Here is a 17,541-nt window from a genome sequence, read left to right as displayed (position 1 = left end):
GCTGTACATGTTTCTCTTTTATTGCCAAGCTGAAAAGTTAATCTTAAAATTTGTCATACTGATGGCATAATATTTATGATATTTGGTAGAGTAAATTCCTGGAAAGGGGGTTGATATTGTTTCTATCTTTCTGACTTCCATAATACATAATTGATAATAGAACATCCCAAATTATGTAACAAAATGTTAGCTTGCCCTAAGCTAAGAGTAAAGACAGACTCATATCCATATAATGTTACTGAATGACCATGTAATTTAATATACCTTTACTTTCAATAGTTTTTTTATAGAATTTTTACTATAGTAGAAAAACATAAACATGTGTAAAGGACAGACGAGGCAGTCAACTTATTATCGTATGAAGACAAACACAGCTAACAGTTGTTTACGGCATATAAGTAGACTTGATTTTTGACTCAATCTTACATATAAGATAGGCAGTTGTTTAACCAAACCAAAAGGAAAACAGAAAATTTTTTTAAAAATAAAGGAAATATAACATCGCCGACATAACATACATAGTAATATACGTGCGAACCAATAAGGTTATAAATTTTCTTTTTTATCCTTATGTATCTGATACATAATGAAATGTGCAAATGCCAAGACAATACTTATAGAAAAAGATGATTATATGATAAGGTATAACTCTAATGATGGAGTGTCAATGTGCCACTTGTAACATTATGTCTTTGTGTAAGTATCCTCTCAGTAGAAAAATCACTGTTAATCTAAATATCTCTACAATGAAAGGACGGAGACCATGATAACCATCTAGTGTTAAATTTATCCTGAATAAAATAAATACTACATATTCATTCGAAAAGGTTATAGCTAGAGGTTCTGGAAAGTTTGATTTAATATACCTTTAGACCTTTTTGTATAAGCACTGAGACTCATAAAGTGACTAAGTTCCATGTAGAAAAACATTACTGGCCTGGATACAACCCTGACCTCAACCCTACTGAATACCTTTGGGATTAACTGGAATGTCCAGATCAATTTCCAAATGCTGGATCCTCTATATAGTTCAATGGAAATGTGGGTGCTTGTGCATGTGACCACATTGCCACTGAAATAAATAAAGAATGGGTATGTGGGAATTAAATGGACATGGGTTAATGAACCCCATCCTCCTAATAGGTGAAAATCCCAAAGGTGGCATTCATGGTGAGAAGGTGCCAGGGCTCTTTGAGGATGAGCATGAAAGATAAGACTTAAAAGGGGAGGGAAGGCACAAGAGGTGGAGAGGGTACTGTAGAAGATAGTGCTCGGTGTGGGCAGGGGTGCAGAAGATGCTATGACTCTGTGAGATGCTCTTTAATAGTTGGGGGGGTGGGGGCAGATGCCGGTGGAAGATGCTAGGTGGGGGTGCTAGGAGATCTGTGAGGTGGGGATGAAGACCTAGATGATAAAATATAGCAGGGACTTTATTAGTAGGGGTAGAAAGTGAAAGTGGTAGTACTGTGGGTGTCACCGGTAGGAAGGACAATGGTCGGTGCTTTTGAGGGGAGGGGGGTGACAGAAAGTTGTATTGGCTCTGTAAAAGAGCATTGGGGCCTCCAGGTGAAAGGTAGGGGAAATTCTTCCTACCTAAAAACATGCCAAAGATTGTCCTTTCTTATGGTTTGACTTGCTGTACTATGATGGCATTGGCCTTACAGCGCAGACACTCAGGATGAACTCCTGCTGCTGTGGCCTGCTATAAAGATCACTCCACCTCCTCATACAGATGTAGATACATGCCACTTCACTGTGAGGAAGAGGGCAGAAGGAGCCCGGCAGGAGACGGCAGACATCAGCAGTCTGAAACGATGGTCATAGGCGCCATTTTGCTAGACTTGTGTCAGTTCCACATAAAGCAGTACCAATAGCACCACCCTGATGGTAACCCAGAATGGGGGTATTTTGGGGCATAGTGACAGGGAGGGTGCATGGACTAAGAAGAGGAATACTAGCTGGCCTGCTGCTGTGCCTTGTTGTCACCTTAGCCAGTGTGTGCATATATATATATATATATATATATATATATATATATATATATATATATATATACACTAATGAAATGTGTAGTCTGTTAAATAAACTACCCAGTTACATGAATATACAGTTTACCTGAGATGCTGTACCCTGCTGCATATCTGTATATATTGTGTAACAAATGCACTGTGCTGTGTACTGCTCATGCTAAGGGATACAGTTAGAGACCTAAAGGGGTTATGCAGGATTGTAAAATAATTTTTGGGGGTTTTTTTTTTCAACCCCTTTCAGCAATCTTCCCTCTAAACTGAGCAATTCATAAGTGCAGCCATTAAATATTTATGTATGGTACCAAGTCATTAGCAGCAATTAGCAAGTGTTCTTAATGGGTTAACAGGAACATCCCTGGGTCTAGAGCAGAGAAGGGGTTGATGTCTGTATGCCTGGTCGTCTAGGGACTATTGAGGAAACAGGGGCCCACCCCTTTCTCAAGAACCCACAGGGTGATTTACTAGTTCCCTGGTGGGTCAGTTTTAGCCTGCTTGCTGCTCTATAATGTCTGACTTTGTTCAGAAGACTGTAAAGTGCTTCTTTAGATAAAAGAATACTTTTATAGTTATTTTAAAAAGCTTAAAAGGGTTGTCCAGTAAAATGTATTATTTTGATATTGTCCCCAGCCTGCCCAGTAAAATAAAATAAAAAACACCTAAACTCATCTTCCTCCACTCCTTCATAGCTCAAGTATCAGGGCGCCATCTCCGTCTCAGTCTCAGCTGACGGTCTGCTTCCTGGAGACGACCAGAGCTGTAGATGTGACATCACAGCGCTGCTCAACCAACCAGTGATTGGCCCTGTCAGTTCCTCCAGCTGAAGACTCTATGCTCTGCAGCTCTGGGGGAAACCAGAGTCACTGGCCACGGACTAGGTGCCCTTATATAGGAGCTATGAAGGAGCGGAGGAAGCTGAGATGAAGTGTTTGTAATTTTATTAGGCAGGAACCAATATCAAAATATTACATTTTACCGGACGACCCCTTTAATAATTTACTATTGATTTTGCAGCAACATATTTCACAACAACTGTACAGAGCTTGTCATAAGTCAGTCTCTATCCCTTGTGATCTATCAGCGATCTATCCCTAGTGGGAATCACAATCTATATTCACTTATTAAGGAGGAAACTTGAGCGCATGGAGGTACACCGGCAAATAAAATGAGGTCAAAGAAAGATAGATATATGAGCTCACCCATAAATCCACATAGACAGATATCGTTCCTCTCAGTACATCTCAGATTGGAAGCTCCGGGCTAAACACTGGAGCCGTGTCTCCAGGTGGACTCATCAGAAAAAGGTAGGGTGAAAAAGTCCGGCTCCCATGGGAGTAAAAAATATATTTTTATTAATCCATATTAAAATCCAAAAAACACAAATGGATTAAAAGTACATATGCACAGAAGAAACCACCTCCGACGCGTTTCGACTTAACAAGTCTTAGTCATAGAGAAGACTTGTTAAGTCGAAACGCGCCGGAGGTGGTTTCTTCTGTGCATATGTACTTTTAATCCATTTGTGTTTTTTGGATTTTAATATTAATTCATAAAAATATATTTTTTACTCCCATGGGAGCCGGACTTTTTCACCTTACCTTTTTCCAAATAAAATGAGGACATGCACACAATAATAGCTTACCCAAGATACAAAACAATAATATTATGGTAAGTCTATAAGAATGCCCAAGTCCACATACTTTTGGCAATGTATACTGTATTTTACAGTGCATGGGTGATGAATGGAGGAGAGAGTGATAAAAAGATATAAACTGAATAATATAGAAAAATGTTGAGCTTTACTTTTTTTTTTATTGTTCCAGTGTCCCTTTCATATGAAAAAAGTTTTGACATGTCCCAGAGACTTGTCAAAAGTTTTGATCCGTCGAAGCCTAGGTGTTAAAATCCCCAATGACCATTAGTATGAGATGGTAGAAGCAGATGGTTGGTTCCATAATAAGTCTATGGCGCCCATCTCCGCCAGCCGGAAAGACTGGCTGATAAAATCCTTTGACAAGTCTCTATGACATTTTAAACATTTTTTTTAAATGACAGAAATACTTTGTGCACAAGTTCAGTGAGCTATTATTTCATGGAAAATATTGGCTTTAATAGAATCCTATTCTGTTCCTCCTCAGGGTGTTATAATCAAAAAGAAGAGATACATTTTACAAGCTTCATGCATTCCTTATTGATGTATTGATATAAAATGAACTTTTGCTATCTATAACCGTTTATTATAAGAATAACTATTACGTTTTCATATCATGTGTTTTATTCCAATTTTAGAATTTTACTAACATTTTAAAAACATCCTATTGAAGCATTGCCAGATTTCCGAGGGCATTTTTGGATAAGTTATTGATTCAAAATGTGCATATTCCTGATAAACCACTATAATAGTGACATTGCAGGGGAATTGTAACATATATTCAGGATTAAATTAGTTGTTATGTCCAATTTTTTATGCAACTTTAAATGAGATAATTTTAATTGGTTGCTCATAAAACTACTTCATATTATCAGTCTAAAAAAGCAGTAATCTAGTCTGTATCTTGACGATGCAGCTCAGATTAAGGCTATATAAATTTTACGTGCTCAGGATTATCTATCTCAGCATGAGGACGGCTAACATTCCTTCTCAAACACTTTTCATGACCTTACAATTTATAGCTTTCCCCTTCAAGGTAATTGTGGTACAAAAAAACTATTTGCCCTCAAGCAGAGTGTCAATATCTGGGGAATAAATATATCTCTAAACACAGCAGGATGCCATTTGTGTAGCTCTAGTACATCATCTAAATGCATTTTCAACAATTAACAGGGTCAGTGCGTCTGCGGGGGAGCCAGAAAAGTGAGTCAGAGGGAAGTATTGTAGAAGTCTATGTGAATGGTGCCTGGGGAACGATCTGCAGCAGCCAGTGGGATGATAATGATGCATCCGTCATATGTCGTCAGCTTGAACTTGGGTAAGTCTTCTTAACAAGAACTTGGTTCATCATCATTGTTTAGTTTATTTGTGATTTATGACTTAAATAACTCATTAGAAATTACATCTATAACTTCACTCTATAAACGTACTTCTTATTCAAAGTATGGCTTACAATGACTTTACAATGAATCATCACCTATCTAGGCATGGACTCCATCTCTGACCTCTGAAGGAGTTTTTAGGTATCTGGGACCAAGATCTTAGCTACAGATCCACTAAGTCCTGTAAGTTGCTAGTTGGGGCCTAAATCGATTGGACTTGTTTTTCTAGGTCAACCCACATAGGCTCAATGAGATTGAGATCTGGGGAATTTGGAGGCCAAGTCAACACATTGAACCATTGGTTGTCTTCCTCAATCCATTCCTAAACACTTATTGCATGTAGCAGGCCACCTTATCCTTCTGAAATGGGTCACTGTCAGACTGTCTTTAGGTAATAACGTTACCATGAAGGGGTGTACTTGGCATGTAGAAATGTACAAAGTCTTATGCTCACATGCCATTTGTTTTTCTTCTGGTGGAGCATAGGGGGATCATCATGGGCACTCAGACTTGTCTGTAGATACTGTTCTTTAGCTGCAGTTAAAAATATCCTTATTTGGAGACCCTGTAATGCACTTTGTCTTCTGACACCTTTTTATTAAAGGCAGCATTTACTTTTTTAGAAATTTGGATCTGCTCCCCAAACCCAAAATAAGCATTGGACACCTATGACCCTTTGCTAGCTAAGTATTTGTCTTTCTTTGGCTATGCCATCTAAGCCATGCTTCAGGCCTAAATTTCCAGGCCATTCTAAGGACTACAAGACAACAAACTCCCACTGTAGCTATCTACCAACCCTCCAGGAAAAGGAATTTTCCTCTAAGCCCCAAACAGGGCCCTACTACAACTTTTCCCAGGTTTAAAGGGGTACTCCACTGCCCTGCATTCGGAACATTTTGTTCCGAACGCTGGGTGTGGGCTGCAGGGGTCGTAACGTAAAGGCTACTCCCCTCATGATGTCATGCCACGCCCCCTTAATGCAAGATGTCACGACCCCCGCAGCCCACACCCAGCTTTCGGAACAAAATGTTCCGAATGGTGGGGCTGTGGAGTACCCCTTTAAGTACATTACTGCTCACCCTCTACAATTTATGCATAACAGTCTAACTATGTCCCCACAGCCCAAGCAAACTTTGTAGAGTCTCATAGTCCGCTCAGCCTAGACTGTTTCAGAGGCAGCCAACACAGAACACTACAGGCCACCCATTTTCAGAGCCAGTCCATCTCTAGCCTCAGGATAATAGTAGTGGTCACTTCACTTGCTCACTGTCAGCCCTGCAATGACCAGGCCCCACTTGTCAGAACAACTCAACTGCTTCTCCTGTGGAAACTCCTTTTTCACTGACGAGGTAACCATCTTGTACATCATGTTTCCTAGTTGTTAGTCCCCCATCATGTCTCCTAGTTGTTAGTCCCCCAGTGCTATGCAGCCTCCATTCCACTTCCTCTCCTGCAAAATTGTAAACTAGTGTCTTACTGTTCAAGCCCAGGCCTACGTCTTTCTACACAGGTCAACAGCACCTTCCACTGATACCTTGCAAAGCTGTCTACACACAATGGGGGGCATTTATCAAAACCTGTGGAGAGGCAAAGTTGACCAGTTGCCCATAGCGACCAATCAGTCTGCTTCTTACATTCTTAACAAGGCCTCTGAAAAATGAAAGAAGCGATCTGATTGGTTGCTGTGGGCAACTGGTCAACTTTGCCTCTCCCCCAATGCCTTTATTGTCTAAACCAAGGTCAAGCATTTAAAGGCTCCTGCCACTTAGTGGCACATCAGATTACCCTGCATGTCCTTCTGCTAGTGCCAGGTGGGCTTATGTCAGCACTGGCACCTTCTCTTGTGACTTGAATGGCTGCATCACTGCCTACTGTTCTGTAGCAATTTTAATCCTACAAAGCCAACGCCAAAAATAACTCTATGCTACCAACATAAAGACATGCTCCTACAAAAACAAGGTAGACTTAGATAATATTAAACACACAAGTTCTTTATTGAAAATCGCACATAAAAACAAACCATGAATAAAATCACATAAAAGCACAGAACAAACACAGCAAGAAAAGTCCCCAAAGGTAAGTGGCAGAATACTCTTGGATGGGGAAAGGAAATTTTTCCCCGGGACGCCAGAAAATATATCTAGTAAAACCTCAATAAGAATAATCCAGGGATATTTTTAAAGTGCAAAAACATCAATTACCCTGCATGTCCTTCTGCTAGTGCCAGGTGGGCTTATGTCAGCACTGGCACCTTCTCTTGTGACTTGAGTGGCTGCATCGCTGCCTACTGTTCTGTAGTAAGCACATTTACAGTGCAACAGAGCAACACACACACATATATACACCTGCACTGTTATAACATACAAAAGCATTACCAAGTAATCCATTTAAAGGGAAACGGGGAAACTGACAGCAGGTTTGCTTACACTAACCTACTGTAATGACTAATAGTGTGTCTGATGTTGATCACAATGGTCATTATATATTTTTTTTCTTATACACTGCACTGTTCTGGAGAGATATATACAAAAATAATAATGCACAACAATGGATTACCGCTCACCACACCCGCAGCTGCTCCTAAGTCCATGCTGCGGACACGCCGGTACCGCCTCCGGCTCACACAATTTGCAACAAGGAAGATAGTCCGGCACAGAACTATAGTATGCAGGTAAAAACTCAGAACTTTATTTCAGCATAACGCAGTACACAGAAGCCTGACGCGTTTCGCACCGGAGTGCTTAGTCGTAGGTAACAGGTAACCACAATGAACGTCTTAAAATACACAAGATAGCGGTCACATGACCACACACATCATAGTAAAATCGTTCACATACAAGACATGGTGCTGGAGTATCGGATTGGGAAACAACCATTTTTTTTGTGCAAGTTCACACCTGGGTGCGCCCAAAACGTTTGTTGTTATAATAGAGTTTCTATTTCTACCCCAGATTCCCTTTCTACCCCAGATACCCGTAGACCCATCACATCTCACAACATGGAGGAGATGTGACGGGTCTACGGGTATCTGGGGTAGAAAGGGTTACTTTGGGTCCGAGGGGGGGAGACCTTAGGAATAAGCTTTACAACAGGGAGGCATATTGGATATTCCTCCTTGGTACGAGGCATCCCCTCGGATTAAATAAAAGATTAGATTTAGCTCTCACTTGCCCTTAGACCCCAATAGATAGTCATGTTTAAATGTACTATTAACTTAACTGAGAATGATACATATACAAATTAATAATTAAAAATAAATAAATAAAAAACGAAAAATATGATATTCAAGTTACTGTTCTTGCAGATGAGTGTTTTTACCTGGCTTTTTCCAAAATAAGTTATGAATCTATGATGTAAATGTTTACACGTTTTTTTAGAGTAACTCTATTATAACAACAAACGTTTTGGGCGCACCCAGGTGTGAACTTGCACTAAAAAAATGGGTGTTTCCCAATCCGATACTCCAGCACCATGTCTTGTATGTGAACAATTTTACTGTGATGTGTGTGGTCATGTGACCGCTATCTTGTGTATTTTAAGACGTTCATTGTGGTTACCTGTTACCTACGACTAAGCACTCCGGTGCGAAACGCGTCAGGCTTCTGTGTACTGCGTTATGCTGAAATAAAGTTCTGAGTTTTTACCTGCATACTATAGTTCTGTGCCGGACTATCTTCCTTGTTACAAAAATAATAATATATAAATAAATCTGTTTTGTGTACTGGGAACTTTTCCTTGTTTCTAAGTCCACTGCCATTGCCCACCTGGCTGGTGCAGTAACAACTCCCCCTCATAAATATGCATAACCTGTTTTGCTATATGCAGGGAGATCCCGCGCTTGCGCAGTAAAATCTCCAGCATGGCTCGCAGTGACAGGCAATTACAGTGTTTACAAGAGGATACAGTCCTCTAAGGCTGAATTTACACTTGATCCCTCTTACAACTTGTCTATGCAGTTGTTACAGACGTCTCAGCCCAAAAGGGACCTGTAATTGTAGTTGTACTAGTTGTCAAAAAGCCTTCACAGGAACATGCAGTAACTAAAATGGCAGAATAGAATTTTTCTCAAGTAGATGGAAGATGACAATTCATGTTCTTATCTAAATCGTGAGCTCATCTGGGAGAAGTTCTACAGAAGAAGTTAATAAGACCACAACTATATTTATTCAGAATGTGTGCCTCAGGTGTTGGATGTGCAGCTCAAGTTTCATATTTAATTCCATACTTCCTTAGGCTATGGACACATTTGACATGGAAAAAATGATTTTTAAATGTTAGTGAGTTAAAAATGTGGCACTAAGTTCGAGCCTGCAAATCCTTCATCCATTTGCAGACCCCCTAATTTTTAGTCTTAATTTTTTTGTGTAATACATGCTGGAGGTGAGGTCTTTGGGCTTTGCTTTATCTCTAATCTTGTACTCAGCCCATGTAATTCTCCGATAGTAAACTGCCTTTATGTTGTTTCTTCCCTATCTACAGCTTGTTTAAGCTGCCCTGTACGTATGCTTTTCCATCTCTCCACACTCTTCTCTGCTATGTACAACTTCTGGCCCTTCATCTGTCACACTAAGAGAAGGGAGGAAGAGGTCAGACAGCCATCAAAAACAGACAAAAGCTCTCTGGCTAAATTCTTCCTCATACTCTGGAAGGCAGATAGCCAGAAAAAGCATTTGAACAAGTCTATTCAGAAATGTTCTTTAACTTGCAATCAGGAAACAAACAAAAATGTTTAAAGGTGTCCATTGCTTTAAAATACATTTTCTTACACCCTACCATCTATTCTTCTGACATGTATCCATTCGGTATAGTCACACATTTAAAACGCTAAGTCACTTCGGAGTCAAAAGCAATGTCTACTTTAACAACGAATTCATAATATTATTATTTAGTCCCAGAATAAGGAGACAATACTGGTGACCTTGGTGACATGTTACAATACACTTTTGCTCACATGTTCACATGGCAGAATTTCCAACTGGAATCCGACAGAAAAATTTACCTCCGAACTTCTGTTGCAGCAAAGTCCCATTGTTTTCGATAGAATTCTGCCACATCATGCACACGGTAGAGTTTCCAAGACGGAAACATCTGTCATGCAAATTCTGGTTCCAGTCTCTGCAGAAATAATTGACATTTCAATTCTTTCTGCGGAATCCACTCGGAAATGCATTGGGCAGATTTTTGAGCGGTCCTGGTATCTGCAGAATTTTTTCTGGCGGACATTCTAAAAGTAAACTGTATATAAAAACAGTCCTACATTCGGGGGTCATGTCAGGGGAAAAAAAGGGCGAGAACTTACTCAAGATTTCCACTCAAGGGCTGGTCCTGCTAATGGGAACGGTGTTCCTGCTGTGGAAAAAGTGCAGGAACTCAGTTCTCACACATTCCTGCAGGACTTGAGCCCTGCTTACATTCTGAAATGAACTGTTTTTCTCTTATGACAAATCTTCAAAGTATAAACTTTGCTTAGGCCATGTTCACCTCTGTATTGATGCTCCATTTTTGGAGCTTCGTTGCATCTGTTTAACCCCTTAACGATCACGGACGTAAATGTACGTCCTGGAGTGAAGGTACTTTGTGCACCAGGACATACATTTCCATCCTGTACATGACACTGAGCATCGGAGCGGTGTTCGCTTCATGCACTGCAGGTCCTGGCTGTTATCAGCAGCAAGGGACCTGCAGGTAATGGCAGACATCAGCGATCGTGCTGATGTCTGCCATTAACCCCTCAGATGCAGTGATCACGGCATCTGTGGCAATGTGCATGTTTAAATGGATGATCGCACTGCCCACGACACGGGGAAGTGATTTAAAAGTTTTGAATATGCAAATTTGGTGTCAATAAAAAGTACAGATCACGGTGCAAAAATGTAGCCCTCATACTGCGGCTTAAATGGAAAAATTTTAAAGTTATAGGTGGTACAAATTTTGTACAAAAAGTTTAATATTTTTTAAAAGCATTGCAATAATAGAAAAGTATGTAAAGATGGTATAATTTTAATCGTTTTGTCAATTTTACCGTAACTTGTACAGTGTGAAAACGAAACCCTCCAACATTTGCTAAATTGTAGTTTTCATTAAAATTTCCTCGTTTAAAAAAAATATTTTTTGGGATTCGCTATACATTTTATGGTAAAATGAGAGCTGTCATTGCAAAGTACAATTGGTCACACAAAAATAAAATTGGCATGGTTCTTAAGGTCCAAATGGGCCTTGTCCTTAAGGGGTTAAATAGTAGGACCTGAGTGGAGAAAAAATGCTACAAGCTGAAATTTTGCTGCTAAATCCTGCTTAAAAAAACTCAGACATGAGACAGTAACCTCACTAAAGTCAATGGGACCTGTCAGGATCCATCTGTGTACATTGTACAACAGACAGTTGTGCTGCGTTTGTCTGTGTCAGAAACCCTGAACGGGATCCTCCAATGCAGATGTGAACAAAGCCTTATATGCTCAGCCTATGAATAAAACTGATCCAGACCTTTGGGCCAAAGCCAGACAGAAAACCTAGCCCTGGAGAATAGCAGCTTTACATCAATAAATATAGCAAGTCTATGTAAAGAATTGGCTATAAACCACACACTGACTTTTTGCTTTTCCTCCTACTTGCAGTGACCCTTTTAGAGAACCCACTTTACAGATAGAATGAGACTGTTAAGAAAATGTGCAGTTCATTGGTTGATTTATAACTATGTCTTAATGCATGAAGCTCAACCAGCATATAGCTTCTACAGCTCTGTCCCTGCTGCATAGTAATAGTAACACTAGCCGGCTTGGGCAGAATGCCAGTCATGATATCACATCATATATATAGTATGATACTTTCAGTAATAGCTGGATGCAGGGAGGGAGTTGTAGTTTTGCAACAGCTGGAGGCACATTGGATATTAAACATTGTATTAAAATCATCATCTATGCAGCCCAGCCCTACTCATGTGGCCCTGTTTATAATACAGTGACCCCCCGACCTACGATGGCCCCGACATACGATGATTTCAACATGCGATGGCTTCTCAGAGGCCATAGCATGTTGAAGGCAACATCAACATATGATGCTTTTGTATGTCGGGGCCATCGCATAAACGGCTATCCGGCAGCGCTGACTGCTTCAGCTGCCGCCGTATAGCCGTTTACGGGGCCCCGTGTGGTCCGCTGACGATCACTTACCTGTCCTCAGGGCTCCGGCGCGTCCTCTTCGGGATCCTCTGCATCGTTGGCGCTCTCCATCGACGTCATCACGCCGATCCCGTCATCCAATAGGAGCGGCGTGCGTAGCGACGTGATGGCGGCGACGGAGAGCGCGGATGCCGGGGAAGAAGAGGTCTTACTGGAGCATCAGGGACTCCTCGGGGTCGCAGCGACAGTGATGGACGGCGACATCCCGGGCAGCGGTGACGAGCGGTGACGGGTCCGGAGCGGCGGGGACAGGTGAGTACAACCTCCTCTAACAGTGGTCTACAACCTGCTGACCTCCAGATGTTGCAAAACTACAACACCCAGCATGCCCGGACAGCCGTTGGCTGTCCGGGCATGCTGGGTGTTGTAGTTTTGCAACATCTGGAGGTCCGCAGGTTGTAGACCACTGTCCTATACATTACATTGAACGGATCCCTCAACATGTGATGGTTTCAACAAACGATGGTCCATTTGGAACGGATTACCATCGTATGTTGAGGGACCACTGTACATGACTTCCATTCGTATTCATGTTAATCTAGACTAGCAGTTACGGTACAATCTAACACAAGAATGATTGTTGATACCAAGGCAAACAAGAGGAGTACAAATATATAATATTATACAAAAATATAAACATATAAGTAAAAACAATGTATTTGATATGTTTCCAGACATAAACAGACATCTATCCTCTGATAAGACATCCCATTTGGATTGTTGTGTCTGTATTTAGTCCTAAATAGTATAATTTCTCACAGTTCACATGCATTATTAAACACATAAAAAAAAAAAAAAAGGAACTACATGTCACGGTTTTTCTTTTTTTCTTTTCTTTTGTCTTTCATAGCAATAAAGGAGAAGCAAAGAAGATAGCATTATCTGGGGTAATTCCATCTTTTTATAGTGATGTACGTTGCCGCGGTGATGAAGAAAATATACTTCTTTGTGAAAAAAACATCTGGAAGGGTGGAACGTGTCCCCAGGATTTAGCAGCTGCGATTACATGTAGTTTTGCGCACGGTAAATAAACATATAGCACATAATCCCTATTCATTGTGGACTGTGATTTAGTATCTTTTGCAATTCTAATGTTTACTACACATTTATTGAGTCTATCAGACGATCTAAAGATAATAGTATTGAAGCCTTTTAAATACTATAAAGAATTTGTAAACATATTTAATTGAGACATTATTCTTGTTATATATATATATATATATATATATATATATATATATATTTACAAAATCTATTAATTTCATTATGTTTATTATATGCTTATATGATTAAAACTCTAATAGGGTATGTTCAAGTTATCATAGAGAGCCTTTGATTAAAAAAAAATATATATATGTATATTCATATTGTTCATGGTGATATTTTTTTAAATGTTTAAATGTGCCTAGTATGTGCAACTGTGTATATGCTACAAAACCCTAAGTGCAGTTGAGTTGAGCTCACAGATTGCATGTTAGACTGAGATATGAAAGGCTGATTGCAACCCACCTTTCAACATCTGCTGCAATGTATGACACAGAGCACTTGCACTCAGCTTCTTTGGTCAGTTTAATGCAAAGAGTAAAAAATGCCACACTGTGACAAAACTAACACTGACATACAACTACTAGACATACAGTATAGTAGGGAATTTACTAAGACTGGCATGTGAAAGTCAACCCACTCCATTGTAAGAATCCACTGGATCCAGATGCTCTTGTAGATTTTGATTGCAATTTACACCTGAAAGCAGGGACGGCTATGCCCCCTTACCCTGGGTCCACAACCAATCATGCAAAGCCATTCCTACTAGTTGGCGCAGCACAGATTGGCCAAATGGCATCAAAGTATGTCACAAACCAGAGAGTTTGCATAAAATATTGTGAATTGTTGCCAGGGCCGGTTCTGCCTATAGGCAAAGTAGGCAGCCGCCTAAAGCGCCCTCTTGTTGGGGGCTCCGCTCTGCATGCTGCAAGAAAGTTAGTAGCCAGCTAGCATCCGAAGCCCCCACTCACCCGAAGCACCTGCCAAGCCAGCACCACGTGTCACCCCAGTAGTAAGGTAATTACATGAGGAGGAGGTTTATTACAGTGTGTCATCTTAGTAGTAAGGAGATTACATGAGGAGGAGGTTTGTTACAGTGTGTCATCCCAGTAGTAAGGTATTTACATGAGGAGGAGGTTTATTACAGTGTGTCATCCCAGTAGTAAGGAGATTACATGAGGAGGAGGTTTATTACAGTGTGTCATCCCAGTAATAGGGTGATTACATGAGGAGGAGGTTTGTTACAGTGTGTCACCCCAGTAGTAAGTAGATTACATAAGGAGTGGGTTTGTTACAGTGTGTCACCCTAGTAAGGTGATTACATAAGGAGGAGGTTTGTTACAGTGTGTCACCCCAGTAGTAAGTAGATTACATAAGGAGTGGGTTTGTTACAGTGTGTCACCCTAGTAAAGTGATTACATGAGGAGGAGGTTTGTTACAGTGTGTCATCCCAGTAGAAGTAAGGTGATTACATGAGGTAGAGGTTTGTTACAGTGTGTCACCCTAGTAAGGTGATTACATGAGGAGGAGGTTTGTTACAGTGTGTCATCCCAGTAGAAGTAAGGTGATTACATGAGGAGGTTTGTTACAGTGTGTCAACCTAGTAAAGTGATTACATGAGGAGGAGGTTTGTTACAGTGTGTCATCCCAGTAGAAGTTACGTGATTACATGAGGTGGAGGTTTGTTACAGTGTGTCACCCTAGTAAGCTGATTACATGAGGAGGAGGTTTGTTACAGTGTGTCATTCCAGTAGAAGTAAGGTGATTACATGAGGAGGAGGTTTGTTACAGTGTGTCACCCCAGTAGTAAGGCGATTACATGAGGATGGGGTTTGTTACAGTGTGTCACCCCAGTAGTAAGTAGATTACGTATGGAGTGGGTTTGTTACAGTGTGTCACCCTAGTAAGGTGATTACATAAGGAGGAGGTTTGTTACAGTGTGTCACCCCAGTAGTAAGTAGATTACATAAGGAGTGGGTTTGTTACAGTGTGTCACCCTAGTAAGGTGATTACATAAGGAGGAGGTTTGTTACAGTGTGTCACCCCAGTAGTAAGTAGATTACATAAGGAGTGGGTTTGTTACAGTGTGTCACCCTAGTAAAGTGATTACATGAGGAGGAGGTTTGTTACAGTGTGTCATCCCAGTAGAAGTAAGGTGATTACATGAGGTAGAGGTTTGTTACAGTGTGTCACCCTAGTAAGGTGATTACATGAGGAGGAGGTTTGTTACAGTGTGTCATCCCAGTAGAAGTAAGGTGATTACATGAGGAGGTTTGTTACAGTGTGTCAACCTAGTAAAGTGATTACATGAGGAGGAGGTTTGTTACAGTGTGTCATCCCAGTAGAAGTTACGTGATTACATGAGGTGGAGGTTTGTTACAGTGTGTCACCCTAGTAAGCTGATTACATGAGGAGGAGGTTTGTTACAGTGTGTCATTCCAGTAGAAGTAAGGTGATTACATGAGGAGGAGGTTTGTTACAGTGTGTCACCCCAGTAGTAAGGCGATTACATGAGGATGGGGTTTGTTACAGTGTGTCACCCCAGTAGTAAGTAGATTACGTATGGAGTGGGTTTGTTACAGTGTGTCACCCTAGTAAGGTGATTACATGAGGAGGAAGTTTGTTACAGTGTGTCTTCCCAGTAGAAGTAAGATGATTACATGAGGAGGAGGTTTGTTACAGTGTGTCACCCCAGTAGTAAGGTGATTACATGAGGAGGAGGTTTATTACAGTGTGTCAACCCAGTAGTAAGGTGGGACGTGCCAAAGGGCGGAGCCAATGGGCAGGGTCAAGGGGTGGCAAAATTAGCTTTCGCCTAGGGTGGCAAAAATCCTTTCAACAACCCTGATTGTTGCTGATGTTAAGGTTCAGACCTTTATAAATTCTCCCCATAGTGTCCACATAATCAGAATGTACACTCTATATGTGTCAATTTATTTAAGGGCAGCGCCAGATTATTTTACTAAATGACCAAACCCAATTTTTTACATTTGGCATGTGTCTCTTTGAAATACTTTTACTGAGCAAGGACATTCTGGGCTTATTTTTTGTGTGACATATTGCATTGTATATCGTACTTGTAATATTATATATTAGTAGTAAATCTTTGTTAATACACGCAGCATTTTTTTGTGAAAAACTCCCATATATTGTGAAAAATTAAAACATTTCTGGCGATTTTTTTTTATGACGTTCACTGTGCCGTAAAAATTATGTTATCTTTATTCTATGGGTCAGTATGATTATGGTGAGAATACAGGGCTTTATTAGAAAAGGTGTGTAGAAGTAGAAAAATAAAAGACCAGAGGACGGCGCCTCGTGCATTACCCCAAAACCGGAGAAGAAGATCCCCTATAAAGGGGAGTAGCAGGCTCTATGAATTTGCCGCTCACCTTGAGAGTATATAAAATACGCATGTAGCCCCATATAGGGGTATAGTGTGAAACTTGGATCCTATGCAGCCCAGAAGGTCCGAGGGAGAACCAGCAGGTACCCTGTAGATTGCGGGGAAGAGGAGTAGAAAAGGCGCTCAGGTATCCTGTAGAGATGACAATACCAAGTCGCAACTGTAGAGTAACCACCAGCTTTTTTGATGTACGGCAATACATCAATTGTATGCATACGTCCTGTGGCAGGAAAGGGTTAATATATATATATCTTGGTCTGCTAGGACTGTGCGGACATTGTCATCTGCATAGATGGCAATGAATTCCACTTGAATTCTGCCGAAAGAATGACTTCATGAATCATTTTTTCAGAACTCAGCCGCTGAAATTCCATAGTGTTAACTGTACAGTGGAATCCCATTGACAGCAGTGGGATTCTGCTGCATTGAAATTTATGGAATTTTTATTTGGTAAAATTTACCTGCCCTGCCCATATAAGGGAGCGGCAGCCATTACTCGCTCTCTTTCCTCGTAGGCTGTTGATGAGGACGGATCTGCACAGCTGTAACCAGGCCTAAGCCTTGCGACAACGGTCATCTCTCAAAACTGTGAGTTACTTCAATCCCTTTTACCTCAGCAAGATCACTGGACCTAAATATTCCCCTAAATCCGGACGGATCTCTGCAAAAATCCTAAATCTAATAACTCTTTGGATAAGTCAATGGTCAATATAGAGACTGTATTACTAAGACTGTTGCTGTTAATTGGATGTACCGCAAGTACTTCAGTAAAGTTTATGCAAGTTCAAGTTCATCTCCATTGTGGACCTTCATTCATTTAAACACGCACCTATCATTCCTGGGAAGGGTGGCG

The 17,541-nt window shown here is 40.7% G+C and overlaps 1 protein-coding gene across 2 annotated transcripts in view; it reads left to right on the top strand.

The window, feature by feature from the left end:
• Positions 1–17,541, top strand: part of PRSS12 (serine protease 12) — a 171,673-nt gene that overhangs the window by 26,921 nt on the left and 127,211 nt on the right. For both annotated transcript variants that reach the window (XM_056565621.1, XM_056565631.1), the window contains exons 2-3: positions 4,852–4,996; positions 13,089–13,261. In XM_056565621.1, the coding sequence (XP_056421596.1) occupies positions 4,852–4,996; positions 13,089–13,261 (318 nt within the window). The remainder of the gene's footprint in view (positions 1–4,851; positions 4,997–13,088; positions 13,262–17,541) is intronic.

Source organism: Hyla sarda, chromosome 1 (assembly GCF_029499605.1).
Source record: "Hyla sarda isolate aHylSar1 chromosome 1, aHylSar1.hap1, whole genome shotgun sequence".
Classification (NCBI taxonomy): Eukaryota; Metazoa; Chordata; class Amphibia; order Anura; family Hylidae; genus Hyla; species Hyla sarda.
The sequence above is the reverse complement of the archived record's forward strand: the minus strand, read 5'-3'. Positions and strand labels throughout refer to the sequence as shown.